Source organism: Urocampus carinirostris, chromosome 2 (genome assembly GCF_059441175.1).
Source record: "Urocampus carinirostris isolate Australia breed hairy pipefish chromosome 2, RoL_Ucar_1.0, whole genome shotgun sequence".
Lineage (NCBI taxonomy): Eukaryota > Metazoa > Chordata > Actinopteri > Syngnathiformes > Syngnathidae > Urocampus > Urocampus carinirostris.
The window spans coordinates 58,527,902-58,543,523 of NC_142350.1; the positions used below are offsets into that span (position 1 = coordinate 58,527,902).

At 40.9% G+C, this 15,622-nt stretch overlaps 1 protein-coding gene across 1 annotated transcript in view; it reads left to right on the forward strand.

The window, feature by feature from the left end:
* creb5b (cAMP responsive element binding protein 5b) overlaps positions 1–15,622 on the forward strand; it is a 150,243-nt gene that overhangs the window by 81,535 nt on the left and 53,086 nt on the right. The window contains exon 6 of the mRNA XM_088328102.1: positions 6,011–6,137. Coding sequence (XP_088184228.1) covers positions 6,011–6,137 — 127 coding nt within the window. The remainder of the gene's footprint in view (positions 1–6,010; positions 6,138–15,622) is intronic.

The following is a 15,622-nucleotide window of genomic DNA, read 5'->3' on the forward strand; positions in this document are numbered from 1 at the left end:
AGTCAAGTCATGTTTTCCTGTATAGCCCTTTATCACAAGGATTCTCAAAGGGCTGCACAGACCACAGACTGTTGCAAACACCAGACTACACTAACCCCTGATCTAAAACCTACATGAGGTCAAGGAAAAACACAAAACTTCACCATGAGGAAAATCATAAAACCTTAAGAAGGGACCGCATATGAGGTAATCCCTCTTCCAGGATGACCAGGCCAAAATAAAATTGTTGAAATAACAATAAATACACAGATAATGTCAACATGGAATATAGGTCATTCATAAGCAGGGTTGGGTAGGGTTACTTTAACTTGATTACTTTCAATTACGCTTGGATTACTCCAATACCAAATATGCTAATAAAAGACAAAAGAAATATGAATAAAATGATGACTCACAACACATCGTAAGCTTTCTCTCCTGGCTTTGATCTCTTTGATCTCCGGCAAAACTAACATAAAATGCGACAGAAACAAAATGAAAATAAATCCTAACAGCTTGCCAACATCATTTTTGCCGTTCCATGTATTCCGTTACTCCCCAAGCCTGCACAAAATTTAGTCATTTTATTCATATTTAGTTTATTTTGTTTTTTATTAGCATATTTGGTATTGGAGTAATCCAAAAGTAATTGAAAGTAATCAAGTTAAAGTAACCCTACCCAACCCTGTTCATATACTATATAATAGAAGTGTGTTTTAACTCTGGATCTAAACAGTTCCACTGAGGTTGCATATCTTATCTTATATTCCACAGCAAACTGTAAGAAATAAAACAGAATTAGCTGGAGAGTGATTAGCCACTGCACCTGTACATGCCGCTGTCTTAATTATAAATACGAAGAGTCATCAACACTGACAAAAAAATCATTAGCTGCTCTCTGCCCAGTCTAGAGGACAGATACCGCAGCAGAGCCAGCATCATTACTGTATAAAGGACTCCTTTCTCCCTGCCCAACACCTCTTTAACCTGCTGTGGGCTCTGAAACGGGAATTAACAGGCCTCAGAGACATTTTCTTTGCCAGGGTCATCACCACCCTAAATAAGCACAACTGACTGTAAATAAAATAAATATCTTCTCTTAGTCTTGAAAAATGAGTAATCATGACTTATTATTCGACTTGTTTGTGAAATATGTTGCTGCCAAATGTCATTACACTATTTTTCACTGCACCATTATTTACAATTTAGGCCAATCACCAAGCACCACCTGTCAGGAGCAGAACGGAGACAGGACCCACTTGCGTAACGTTTCTCTCCGTTTTTTTGGAAAAAAGGAAAGGGTTGCACCTGCGATCTGGTGATCGCTGGGCGTGAGAAGCAGGTCACTCTGAACGCGGAAGTGGGACTTTTGGGCGAGCGATGGCGGTGTCGGGAACGGAAAAACGGGCCAGTAGCCAGGACAGGAGAGCAAAAACGTAGTCGGGGTCGGAAACGAGTCGAAAGCCAGGAGCTGAGAGCAGACGTGGTCAGGATCAAAAAACGGGTCGAAGCCGGGGAACAGACGGGAGCAAAAAACTTTAACCTGATTACTTTCAATTACTTTTGGATTACTCCAATACCAAATATGCTAATAAAAGACAAAATAAACTAAATATGAATAAAATTACTAAATTTTGTGCAGGCTTAGAGAGTAACGGAATACATGGAACAGCAAAAATGATGTGGGCAAGCTGTTTGGATTTATTTTCATTTTGTTTCTGTCGCATTTTATGTTAGTTTTGCCGGAGATCAAAGAGATCAAAGCCAGGAGAGAAAGCTTACCACGTGTTGTGAGTCATCATTTTATTCATATTTAGTTTATATTGTCTTTTATTAGCATATTTGGTATCGGGGTAATCCAAAAGTAATTGAAAGTAATCAAGTTAAAGTAACCCTACCCAACCCTGGGAGTCAGGGTCGAAAAGGCTTGCCTAGAGTAAACTGAGGTTCGCAGACGGACTGACAAAAGGGGAAAGATAGGATTGGGTTTAAATAGGGACAGGGAGCCAATCAGAGTCCCAGGCAGTTGGCGCCAAAGGAGCAGGCACAGGTGCATCACATCGGTAATCATGACACCACCTCGTAAATATGTTGGCTTATTTATCCTGACATTCATTTTCATTTGATTTTTCCCGTCTTTATTACGTGTTTATCCTGGATCGCCATGTTAATCCAGTTGTAAAAAATGTTCACAACATTGTTATCGGTGTTTCTTAAATTGGGGCTTCAATCCCACCAATACATGAAACAAACACAAGGTTAAAGAATTACAGGAACCCAGCTCATGGCCTGAGTGTTCCTTTATTCACAAGCCTTCCAGTTTATCAGTAGGAATCTCATGAGACTATTCTGCTGCTTACTGTTCACAGTGATGAATGTATGGATTTAATCTTCTGTCACTAAGCATAAAGCGTGAATGTTCTAAGTACATCCGCGATCCATCGCCCGACACCTCAACTTTGGCGTCCAGACTTTCCTATCCTGACGAATCGCTTCTAAATCAGAGACCCGCAGGAGTAAATCTCGCTTTGAAAATGATTAATACGAGAGCGATTACTCATATAGGGAAGCACGATACTCTGTGGGTTATGACCAGACTTTTTAACGACTCTATGTAGAAGTTTCAGAAGCGTTCCATTATAATGTGACGAATGTTTGGGAGAACTCTGCTTTCAGTTATACGTTTCTTCATTCTGCATTTTGGATCGTGTGTGGAGACATATACGTTTCGAAACAGCCTTTTTTTGTCCGTTGCGCCACCGTTACCGATTTTGGAAACGAGCGGACTGCATCGACCGTTTTCTTGAGGAATGTGACAATCGATACCTCTTTGGCTGCTGCACTTTTGAGCATACAGTAGTTAAAAAGGTCACAAAGCTATCAAGCACTTTAAGTAAAATGATTAGCTTTCATATCCCAGGTTTTTAATCTTAAACTGTGGTGGCAGTTTGTTGCACTTTGAAAGCACTCTTGATCATTTTTTTTTTTTTTTAATTTTAAAGGGACAGTGTGAGTTATTTAGCTCCTCGTTCATCAAAAAACCATATTGATTGGAATAATAAGCAAAAGTTGTCACGAAACGGACCGGGAAGCAGGAAGTCGGAACTCATATGCGTAGACCAGGGGCGTCAAACTCATTTTTACTCGGGGGCCACACGATAGAGCAAACATTCTGTCGGGGGCCTGACTAGTAGATTAAAGCAAAAGAAAAGGAGAGATAAGGAAATAATAGAAAGAGGGAGGGAAAAGGAGAGAGGGCGGGACAAAGAGAGAGAGAGTGTGAGAAACAAAAGAGATAAAAAGAGAAGTTGTGAGAGATGGGGAAAGAAATGGAGCGGAAGTAAGAAATCCAAAGAGAAAAAGAAAGACAGAAGGAGAGAAAAGAGAAAAGAAAGCGCGAGAGGTAGGAAGAGAGAACGAGAAAAGAGAGAAAAGGAAAAAAGAAAGTTAGAGCAAAAGAAGTTGAAAAGACACAGAGAGAGAAAGAGACAAAGAGTAACAAAGGAAGAGAAAAAGAGAGACACAGAGAGTGAAAGAGAAAGAGACAGAGTGGGAGAAAAGGGGTGGAAAAGGGGGGGAAGAGAGAGAGAGAGAGAGAGAGAGAAATAAATACAAGTACAGTGTCTTTGTTCGCGGCACCTTTCTTTGGCAACATCAAGTTGACATATTTCAACCTGCAGCTTGTTTTTCTCTCGCGCTTCTCTGTTTGTTACCTCGCGGGCCGGATTCAATCCCTTAGCGGGCCTGATCTGGCCCGCGGGCCGCCTGTTTGACACCTGTGGAGTAGACGATCTGTCACTTTAATTAGGAAAGAAAAGTTGTCCAACACACAAACGGACCAAAAACAAAACAAAACAGGCTCAAAAGCAGGCAAAATTACAAACTGGGCATTTCTCAGATCAAACGGGCATGAACTGGGTTTCAACGAGGGTTAAACAATGATCTGGCAGCGGGCAGTTCCAAAAGGAGCGCTTAAGTACTGCAAGAGCAATCAGTCCAATGCGTCTCAGCCGGTGTGAAGGGGCGGGGCCAGCTGGACGCTATGACAACCGTGCAGGACATAACAAAAGTATATGAATTATCATATAAATGTGCATTTATTAAAATAGTCATAGGTAAAGAAATGTGTATTTGTTTTATATTACCTCCCCCAAAAACTTTTGAAAAGGCTGGATGAAAAAAAAGAAAAAATAATGTCGTGGTCAAGTCCCTTTTGCAATCTATAGTTTGTATTCTTCTTTGTGCTTTGTAGCGCTCGTTTCGGTTGCACTACGACGGGCATGTCAAACATATGGCTGGCCTGTTAAATTATTTAATCTCACCTGCCATAATTTCTGAGTGCGTCTAAAAGGAAAGTGATTCTCTAGGTCATTTCTATCAAAAGTTATGATTTTGAAAAATAAATGCAAACCAAATGCTGGCTCCGGCCACTAGAGGGTGTCAATGCACAATAGAGCTGACGTACTGCACTGATAAAACGTTTATTTTGTTATTCCTTTAAATTAATTTCCAACAAGTATGACAAAAAAATACAAACTTTAATATGTATAACATGGTGAGTTGGTTCAGGTGTAAAACCGCATTTACTCAACCATTAAAATAAACCAGTTAATGCATTCAATGCCAAACATTTTTCCCATTGCTTGTGAATAAATGTGTTATGCTTATAATCTGTAATGTAGGCTGAATGTTAAAGCTCAGTACTGAAAAACAGCTAAATATTTGGAGTTGACATATTTTGACTGAGAACGGAAACCAGCCCACCTGAGAACAGAAAGTCTGGATCCGGACCCAGAGCCAAACATCCCTTCATTACTCTATACAGTGACATTTAGTAATTAAATATTATACCCACCACTCCACACTTGTGAAAAAAAGTCCACTTCTCAAATTCATCGAATGAAAGGATTGTACAGTTAAAGCAAAGATAGTTTCATATATCCACGTTTTATTGTATCTTCAAGCAGTGCTTCAATGGCAGACACTCGTACAATATTTCCGTATTTTGCAATAATTCCCTTCTTTGACTGGATTGTTGTTGTCACTGTTCGCCACTATTCCTTCCCCTTATCACTATTTTTTTTTGAAAACTATTATATTGGGCAGATATTTTGCACATCTGGTTAGCTGCTCCTCTTGCACTCTTTGCACTACTGTATAATACTGTACATAGCTATAATTATTTAGTATATTATTAGTACTTCAATACTCCAACTCAATACAACATTTTATTTATATCTGTACATTCAAGGAAACTGTGCGGGTCAGATGTATCGACATTTCGTTCTGTGTACACGTGTACAAGAATGACAATAATTAATCTGAATCAGAATAAAGGAAATAAAACCAACACAATTGCAAGAAAATGTGATGTGATCCCTCTCAAACACAATTAGGATGGTGCTGATTGACTGAACAGGGAGAAAAGATCGAGCAGGGCATTGTTGCCATCTACTGCGTAATTGACCCTCGGTTCTTTTCTTCTTCTTAGCATTATGTTGCCTAAGCAAAGACCTGACCCACTGAATACGGCTTTGGGACCTACTTTTGGGTCCCGACCCACCAGTTGAGAACCGCTGCTTTAAAGTCCACTGTTATAAAAAATAAATATGATTTTCAGCACCAGGAACCAAATGGTTTTCCAAAATTTAAGAGTCACTTTGGATATATTTAAAGCAAAAATAGTTCAATGTTTTTTTCACTCCCATGAACATGAATAGTAGGCTCTGTGCTGTGAGCTTAATGCCCTTTAAACCATTCTCAGCACGCTCCACCAAATGACCAAAATGGAAAGCCTTACTGCTATTCAGTCCACGGAAAACGAAACAGATTGCCATTAAATCATAAAACCGCGGTTACAGTGCGTTGGGGCCTATTTTTTCATATTTTTTCAATTAACAAAAGCAAAATCCTAAAGTATGTATTCCAGTAATGATGACACTTCTTAGTCAGTCCTCTATTACGTTACCACATCGAATGTTTGATTTATGGAACTGGTTTTCATCGACTTCTCATTGTGTGTCCTCTCAAGGCCCGTACCCGGCTCTCTGTCCTCGCTGCTGCACCTCCGAAACAGACAGAGACAGCCGCTACCAGCCTCCATGCCCGGCACACTGCCAGACCCTACCATGCCCGGCTCCTCTGCCGTGCTGATGCCCGTGAGTAAACAATGGAGCGCTCAAACGCGCCATTAAAACGCACAGAAACACAGATTGTACTCACACACGCAGGCATCGAGTTTCATTCGCGTACGCTGGGTTTACAACAGTCATTTCAAGCGGTGACGTGAGTCGAGGTTCGTGTCTGGTGAAGGCCAGACTGATTTATTACCGTAAATTCCGGACTATAAGCCGCTACTTTCTTCCCAAATGTTCAGCCCTGCGGCTTATTCAGTGAAGGGGCCAATTTATGGAATTTTTCTAACGGCCACCAGCGGCGCTAGAGTATAAAAGGTAAGATTAAGACCAGTAGAATATGGGCGCCAAGAATAATAATAATAATAATAATTTCCTTTGTATTGTCATTCTTTGTAAGAACGGAATGTCGATACACCTGACCCGTTGTAGCGAGCCGATGCAGCCGCAGCTAACAGAGGGCGCCGCCATTTTACCAATGTTATAAGTCTTAGGTATGACTCGGCCGAGGCACGAACCAGCGACCTCCCAGTCTCAAAGCGGGCGCCCTACCATCTAGGCTACTGAGCTGGTATGAGAGACTGCAACCTCTAAGTTTAAGCATACATTGTCTGTATAGTTAAGGTACGTTCCGATAATGAGGACGACGCCCTTGATGGCGACGCTCTTGATGGCGATAGTTGTGAGGATGAAGTTGAGGACGATCTTCCGTGAAATTCACAATTACTGGTTCCTTTTTTTTAACAGGCGCGTTTGATACATTGCGAGCGTGATCCTACTAGCGTGTTGGTACCTTTCAAAGGCACGGTTTGGGATGAAAGTTATATTATTATTATTAAAGCTTTGAAAACTCTCTCGGTGTACCGTCTTTCTTCGTGAATATGTGTAACTATGTATAATATGTATTTGCAACTGTATATTTTTGTAATGTATTTATTTTAGAGATTTATTCTGTTATGTGTTCTAGGGACGAATCAAAAAGAAGGGGCGGAGCACACGCGGGCTGATGGGAATTGGGGTAAAGTTACCGTTAGATCTGTCTGTTGTCGCAGCGGACAAAAGTGGATATATATTTTTCCCACCCTTAACTTTGAAAATATACATTTTGTTTCCTTGGATTACTCTCAACGGGACCCGGACTTTACAAGTCTGCATTATACGTTAATTACGGGTATCAATTTGCATTCATGATGCTACCTGTGACTCTAGAATTGTGTACTATCTATGCAGTTACAAATGTGGAGCTTACAGCCCGGTCTGTGATAAACTTGCGATTGTGTCACAAGATTGAGTGCGGGTGCACGCGGCTTATACATGGGTGCGGCTTGTGTAAGAACAAAAGTAGCAGATCATCTAAGAAATGGTGGGTGCGGCTTATAATCAGGTGCGCTCCATAGTCCGGAATTTACGGTCATTAATAAACCTACATCTTATTCATCCCTTGATTGACAGAGCAAGAAAGCAATGTATAACCTGCAGCATAGAAAAGCTAGCTTATTTTATGGATTAAGTCCATGCGCGGCTTCGTCTGAATAAAAGCATCATTAGATAGGTAATCATCCATGATGAGAAAAAGGCCATGCAATGAGGAAAAAAATGAATGCATGGCTTGACTTGCTATTAGCTTGCTAAAACTATGACGAATTCTGTTGTTTGGGTCTGAAGTGTACGCCAAAACAGGATCCCTAGTTTCCCTGACGCCCTCTACAATGAGGCAAGAGAATGGATTGTCTCACTGTGTGTCTGCAGACCCTCAGCACACAAATTCGTTAGATACGGTTCGTGGATCCCTTTACCGCATGGGTTGTCAGGTCACCAAAGAGGACGCAACTCTGGACAGCCGTTGCCACCGTTGATGGTCCCTGGTCTGTTTTTGGATCATATCTATGTTGGCACCAGTACATTTCTTATTGTCTGTCCAGTTCTTTCCCGGTCTTCCTCCTATCCTGTCCTTCTGCGCCTTTGGACTGTGCCCTGGAGAATGATCTTGGTCAGTCCTGAGGCTCGCGTGACATGACCATGCCACTGAAGTTTGCGTCTGTGCACAGTTGACAACAGTTCTTCGTAGGGTCCAACGTAGGGTCTGATGGTGATGCGCACCCTTTTGTTCGTCTCACAGGCTAAGTAGCTGATGCCTAGAAGTTTCCTGTACCATCGCATCTCCAAGGCTGTGCCCTGGAGAATGATCTTGGTCAGTCCTGATGATCTTGTGACGTGACCATGCCACTGAAGTTTGCGTCTGCGCACAGTTGACAACAGTTCTTTGTAGGGTCCAACGTGCCCTCTGATGGTGTTGCGCACCCTTTTGCTCGTCTCACAGGCTAAGTAGCTGATGATTAGAAGTTTCGTGTAGCATCGCATCTCCAAGGCTTGCATTTTCTTGCTGTGGGAGTCTATGTCTCACAAGCGTAGAGGAAGATAGAAGTACACAGCGCTTGTATGAGTCTGATCTTTGATTCCACTGCTATGTTCTTGTCCCTCCAGATGTGTTGAAGTCTGGCAAGTGCGTCTGTGGTTTGAACTATCCCGGCAATGATTTTTGGTTCTCTCCTCTCTTCTGATACGACAGCTCCAAGATATCTAAATTTGGTGAAAGGTTCCAGCTCTCTGTGGTCGATGGTGATGTTTGTGATGATACCTTAGGGATTGTTGGTCATTACTTTTGTTTGTTTTTTTCTGTGCTGAATTTATTTTTCAATATTCGAAACATAATGGAAAAATCAGCAATTTTGGAAAAGAAAATCCCAAAATTGTGAAGTTAGATGAGACACAACTTTAACCCTGAATGAATATAAACATTTAGTTTGCAAAAAAGTCATTACCGACATAATTAGTTTTCGATACCGGACAGGATGGGACAGACAGGATCGATACCAGATACACAAGCCGATACCGGACAGACGGGATCGATTCCGGGTAGGACAGAACAGACAAGAACGATACCAGATACTGGAGACTGGAGTCAGATATCAGACAGGACGAGACAGACGGGATCGATACCGGATACTGGAGTCTGGCGCAAGATATCGAACAGGATGAGACAGCCGGAATCAATACTGGAAAACGAAGACTGTAGCAAGATATCAGACAGGACGAGACAGAGGGATCGATACCAGACACTGGAGACTGGAGACAGATAACAAACAGGACGAGATAGACGGCATCGATACTCGATACTGGAGACTGGATTCAGATATCAGACAGGACAAGACAGACGGGATCGATGCCAGACACTGGTGACTGGAGTGAGATATCGAACACAACAAGATACACAGGATACACAAGCAGGATACCGGACAGAGACAAAACACACGTCCTGCTGGTGCAGAGGTTCGTTGACGTACTGACAAGTGGTGAGTAAGAGCACTGAGCTTAAATAGGAGGGAAGCCAATCAGGCATCGAGCCGCAGCTGGCGCCAAACAGGCGGGGCCAAGTAAGGGCAATGGGCAACCGTGACAATATTACCAACTTGGCATAGTACAGACGCTACCGACCCAGTATTCGAGGTCTGCATTTCGTCTAAGCAGTAAATAATAACAAACTCTCTGTCAGACAGCAAACGTAAAAAAAAATATCATAGAGCTCTCTGTGTTATTGGGTACTCGCGGACTTTTAGTCAATTCCTGATTTGCAATGTAAAAATATTGTCGATATTCTAATATTGTGGATTTAAAATGACTGTAATTGTCATTCTCGTGCCGGCGTGATGAAGGGGCCTATCGTGGAAAAAGAGCCGGAGCTAGCGAAGCGGCTAGCGGCGTTATAAGTCTTCGGTACCATCCGTAATCATGGTAAATGCGAACTCACGACCAAATAAGATCATCGAGTGCTGGTGGAAAACATCGAAGCGCACAGGAAGCGCAGTTGCTGTGTTTTGCGGAAACGTGGCTCACGTTTGGCATTCCGGACGCTAACGTGTAGCCACCCGGAGCTACCCGGAGCAATCCGGCTTCAACGCCGCTGAATAGAGACACGAAAGCCGGGGGGAATCGGAGAGGAGGCGGACTTGCTAACACGAGGTGGTGTATCCCTGGATTTTCACAAAGAAAAGTTTGCCATCTGCTGCAGGGATGTCAAACTTTTGGACTAGCGTGATGTCATCCACTCCGCTACAAGCACCCCTAGGGCATCATGTTCATCTGTTAGACTGCTGGAAGTGTGAATTTCCCTACGGGGATGAATAAAGTATCTATCTATCTATCTATCTATCTATCTATCTATCTATCTATCTATCTATCTATCTATCTATCTATCTATCTATCTATCTATCTATCTATCTATCTATCTATCTATCTATCTATCCATTATCATGTCAAAAGTTGGATGTATTCCAATCCTTGAATTGTAGCATACTGTTTTGGCTAGGTTATTCCAGCAGTTTTAATTTTAATTAGGACTGTTTTGGCCAGTCATGGATGCAGAGACTTTCTCAGCAAAGTTCAGTAAAAAAGGCATGATTCTATACCGATACAAACCAGGAACTTAGCAAGTGTCACTTGACAATGAGATAAAACAAGACAAAGCCTGATTCTTTGTCTAAGCTGTAAATGAATTTGATGTAATCTTATTTATTGGCACTCATGACGATGTAGTGAACATTGTTTGCAACGGAAACAGACATGGCACTCGAGGGTAAACACCTAGTAAAGAAAAATAAGATAAAAGGATGTCAGGATAAATAGACAAAGCAATTTACAAGCACACTACCCAGAGCTTTTCCGTGCGAAAGAAAATCTAGCCAGCTCGCAAAAATCATGGCTCGAAATTGATAATTATAAAGAGAATTAAGTCAAAGTTACAGTGCATGAAGGTAAAAATACACGGGTTCCCCTGACGTTGTGATTTAAATGCGGTATTTTGAAGTCAAGGTCGAAGTTGAGTAAAGTCAGTAGAGTTTTTCGAGAACCGGCTTCTTCGGCTCGGCTCACTAAAAGTAACCGGCTCTTTCGGGTCCTAAACGGCTCTTCGGGTTGTTTTTGCTTCTTTCATCCCTATATGACCAAATATCATGTAAAATTATGCACAAAATGACTTAAAGGAAGGAGGAATAGAACAAAAAAAGAAAAAAATACCAAAATGAAAAAGTAGTAAAAAAGCTGAGAAAAAAAGAAACAAAAGGAAGAGAAAAAATAGGAAAAGTTCAGAAAAAATGCCAGAAAAAAAAAGAAAGAAACAAAGGGAAAAAAGTAAATAGAGAACAAAAAGAAAAAAAGTAACAGCTAGGAAAAAATAAACACAATGAGATTTTTTTTAAAGCAATTAAAAAAAAAATAGAAAAAAAAACAGGGAAAAAGAAGAAACGCATTGACAGATTGCTGCCGGACTACTTAAACGCGATCTCGCGAGTTGCCTGGTGTCAGAGCGTTGGCGAAACTGCCAGACTCTGTGTGATATGCCAAGTCCTGTGAATTTGCCTGTGTTTGATCCTGTTTTGTTTTCGGCCCGATCTGTTTGGTATCAATCCACTTCCGCGACCATCGATCTCCAGATCGAGTGTGCGCGCATTCCTCCTCTTCCCAATAAATTGTGAGTAACGTTACACGATTGGGTTCTCCTGATTCATGTCCTGGTTCTTGACATTGAATTTACAATGATTATTTTAATCTACTGGTTTTTTTGGTGTTTGTTAGATGGACTTTGATCATTTGATGATCCGATTGATTGTTTAAAAGTAAAATCAATCACTACGACGTTGTTACAGTTACTCAGTACTTGAGTACTTTTTTACTTTTAGTCAAGTATTTGGATGACTACTTTTACCTCTACTTGAGTAATATTATTCTGAAGTAACAGTACTTTTTGGGCTATCCTACCCACCCCTGTTCTGACCTTTACTAACGGACAGTTTGCTGACAATTTATGAACGACGGACTGATGGAATGCCGATTCCCTGTCAGTATTTAAACTCTCTCCTGTCAGTCCCCTTTTGTCGGTCCGTCTGCGATTTTTTGACCATTTTAGTTTTTCGAAGAACCCCCCCTGTGACAATGACTTTGTATGAGTTTATAGCCAGCCCTCCCTCGGGCAGGACCCCTCCTCTGTTTTTTTTGAACCAACGGAAGTTGTTATAGCTGTAAAAGTTTGACCGACTCGGCTCGGCCAGGTGTCTTTATAATTTTCCTTCTTTTTTTTGCACGTTCATATTGTAACACAAGACAGTTCGGGTTTATGGTACGCAAAGAGAGGAAAAAAACCCGCATGTTTATTAAATTAAGAGTTAAGCCACTACGGGGGAAGATTGACGGTTCAGGAAAGGGGTGCGGGTGAGGGTGATATTTTGACACAAAACACACTTAGTGCAATTAAGGCTGTGTGTCAGGTTCTCCTTGACTATTCTCTGAGGCCTTCGGGGGGCTACTCCCTCCATCCCCGGGGATACCCCACCTCTAAAGCCACCATCCGGAGTCAGCAGCTGGGAAGTTTTGTGCACAAATTCGAATGTATGGCGAAATCATAAATTACTCAATGTCAAGTTATTGAATATGGCGCATCACATTATAGGGCAAACCCCAAAAATAGTCTTTTGTTGTATAGTTTTCATACGTAAGGCCAATGTTCCCTGTAATTTTCCACGGGTCTGAGCGTTCACACAAAGTCGGTGAGCAACGCTTGAAACAACAGTGAGCAACCATAATCCCAAGTGTGGCAACTAAGTCATTATCAAACATGTCCAAAACTTGACATCAAGTTTATTTTGCTGAGTTTCCGGCAATGCAAAATTATTTTTCTATTTTGAATGAATTGACTCATGTACTATTGCAAAGGTTGTACGGCCTACAAACCTCGTTTGTTCTTACAATTCTTTCACAAGATATCCATTTCTTTTTATTTCCTAATATATTTTGTCGCATAATATTAACATTTTTGGGGGCTTATTTAGTCGGTTGTAAGATACAGAACTGTACTTAATCACATTTTTTAGTGGAAGTACAATGTTGGCAACAAGATTCACTTGATATAATTGGAAATTATTTGAATGCAACACTGTTTTTTTCTACTTTTTTTAATTCCCTTAAAAAAATCTCATTGTGTTTATTTTTTCAGAGCTGTTACTTTTTTCTTTTTGTTCTCTATTTACTTTTTTTCTCACATTTCTTTATTTTCTTTTTTCTGGCTTTTTTCTAGATTTTTCCTTCTTTTTTTCTCTTCCATTTATTTCTTTTTTTCGCAGCTTTTCACTACTTTTTCATTTTGGTATTTTTTTCTTTTTTGTTCTATTCCCCCCCCTTCCTATTCTATTCCTTCATGTTGTGCATAATTTTAAATAATATTTGGTCATGTTGGGATTAAAGAAGCAAAAACAACCTGAAAGCCGTTTAGGACCCGAAAGAGCCGGTTCCTTTTAGCGAGCCGAGCCGAAGAAGCCGGTTCTCTACTAACTTTACTCAACTTCGTTCTAATTCGACTCGACTTCAAAATACCGCATTTAGGACACAGCGTCAGGGGAACCCATGTATTTTTACCTTCACGCACTGTAACTTTGACTTAAGTCGCGTCTTAATTAGTAATTTTGAGCCTTCATTTTTTTTGCGCTGGCTAGATTTTCTTGTGCGCTGAAAATGTGCGAGCAGTGCGCAATTGCGCACTCGCACAGCTTAGAGGAAACACTGCATAAGGCGCACCCGGCTTCAAGGCGCATGAAAATAATACTACAGTAAGTGCTACTGTAGCACAGCAGCGCAGTGGTTAGCGCATGCGTGGCACAGTTCTGAGGTCATGAGATCGAACCTTCCTGTGTGGAGTTTGCATGTTCTCTCCGGTTTCCTCCCACAATTCCAAAAACATGCATGTCAGATTAATTGACTGGTGTAAATTGTTCCTAGGTGTGAATGAGCGAGTGAGTTGTTTGTCGCTGTGTGCCCTGCGACTGGCTGGCAACCAGTTCAGGGTGTTCCCTGCCCACTGCCCGAAGATAGCTGGGATGGGCTCCAGCATCCCCGCGACCCTACTGAGGATAAGCGGTGCAGATAATGGATGGATGGAAGTGCTACCGTGTTAATTCGTGTATAAGGCTCTCTATAAACTTAAGTGTTGCCGACCAAAATTGCAAAAGCATTGCCTGAAACAAAAATCGAACCCGCGTCACGTCAGTAATGTTGACCACAGTATAAAATAAATTTGTACCCCCAAAAAATCTACTTTTTTGCCAGAATTTGGCAGTAGTGCTTTGGCCACCTCGCACGGAATTCTAGCCCACCCCATTTTATACATGACGACTGTAAATAAAAAAAGGAAAGTAGACTGTGAGGGCCGACGCCAGATGAAACATGCCAATTACATAAAGCTAACTTGAACCCAACGCTGTTGAAGGTGAAGAAACTGGAAGCAGTTTCAATGGCACAGCAGCGCTTTTTCACGAGACCCTGAGAATCAGATAAAAATACTACAAAGGTGAGCTATGAGGTCGCCACGCTGATCGTGAAGCACTGCAAACCTTTCACAAAGGGTGAATTTACTAAAAACTGTTTTAAAATGCCAGACTGAATAGCCGACCCTCACACATTTTCAGCTTACCAAATCTGTCCCGCATTCTAAAAAGTTCGGACACCCCTGCTCTAGGATGAACACAAAACAAACATTTTTAAGGCTGTAAAATGTTTAGAATGGATATTAAATATGTCACTTATTAAAATCCTTTTTTAAAAGTTATCATTTCTGTAGTATTCACAGAGCTAAAATTATACACTATTGTTCATCCATATATTTTCTAAATATTATACTGTATGATTCAAGCGTATTTTGTTCTGTATGAATGTGTATAAGAATGAAAATAGAGGATATCTGATTTTGGATCTTTTTTATTTTTTTTGTAAATTTTTTGTATAAAGCCTTTTTTTTTTGCTTCTCTAGCCATTACGGTATTTTTTTTTAAATGTGTTAGGGCTCGTTCAACATTTTGGGTTGCTGAACCTTGGGATTAACAGTCCCTCCACTTATTCAATGACGCGGTTTAATATGTATACAAAAAAAGGAGCTTGTATAGTGTTTTGTTAAAAAAACTTCCTGTTTTCTCCATTCTCTAAACATTCATTTCTGGCACTGTTAGTAAAATGTATGTAATAATGGGATAAGGTCTAATGCCTTTTCATACAACGCCAGTACCGCTGGTGGTCTAGTGGTAAAATGTCAGCACTCTAATCCTGTTTGATAAAATTTTTTGCTATTTTGGTCGGCAACGTTTGAACGATTGATCGATCATGCACAAACACAGTAGTCTACTGCAAAACCCTGTGTTGTGAAGCACACCTCTAAATATTAGGGCTGCAACAAACGATTGTGTTAAGACTCGACTAATCACCGACTTCTTAAATTATTAGTCAAACAATTGGATAGTTATTTTTAGGTTTTTGTTTGTTATTCAGACTGCAAGCAATTCATTTCAAATACATTTATCAGGTACAGTCCGACATAACGTTCATACTCTTTTATAGCAAAATGAATGCATATAAAATGTACAAAGCATGTCATAGAAACCGTATTGGCTTGAAGGTTACTTGAATCTCACCGA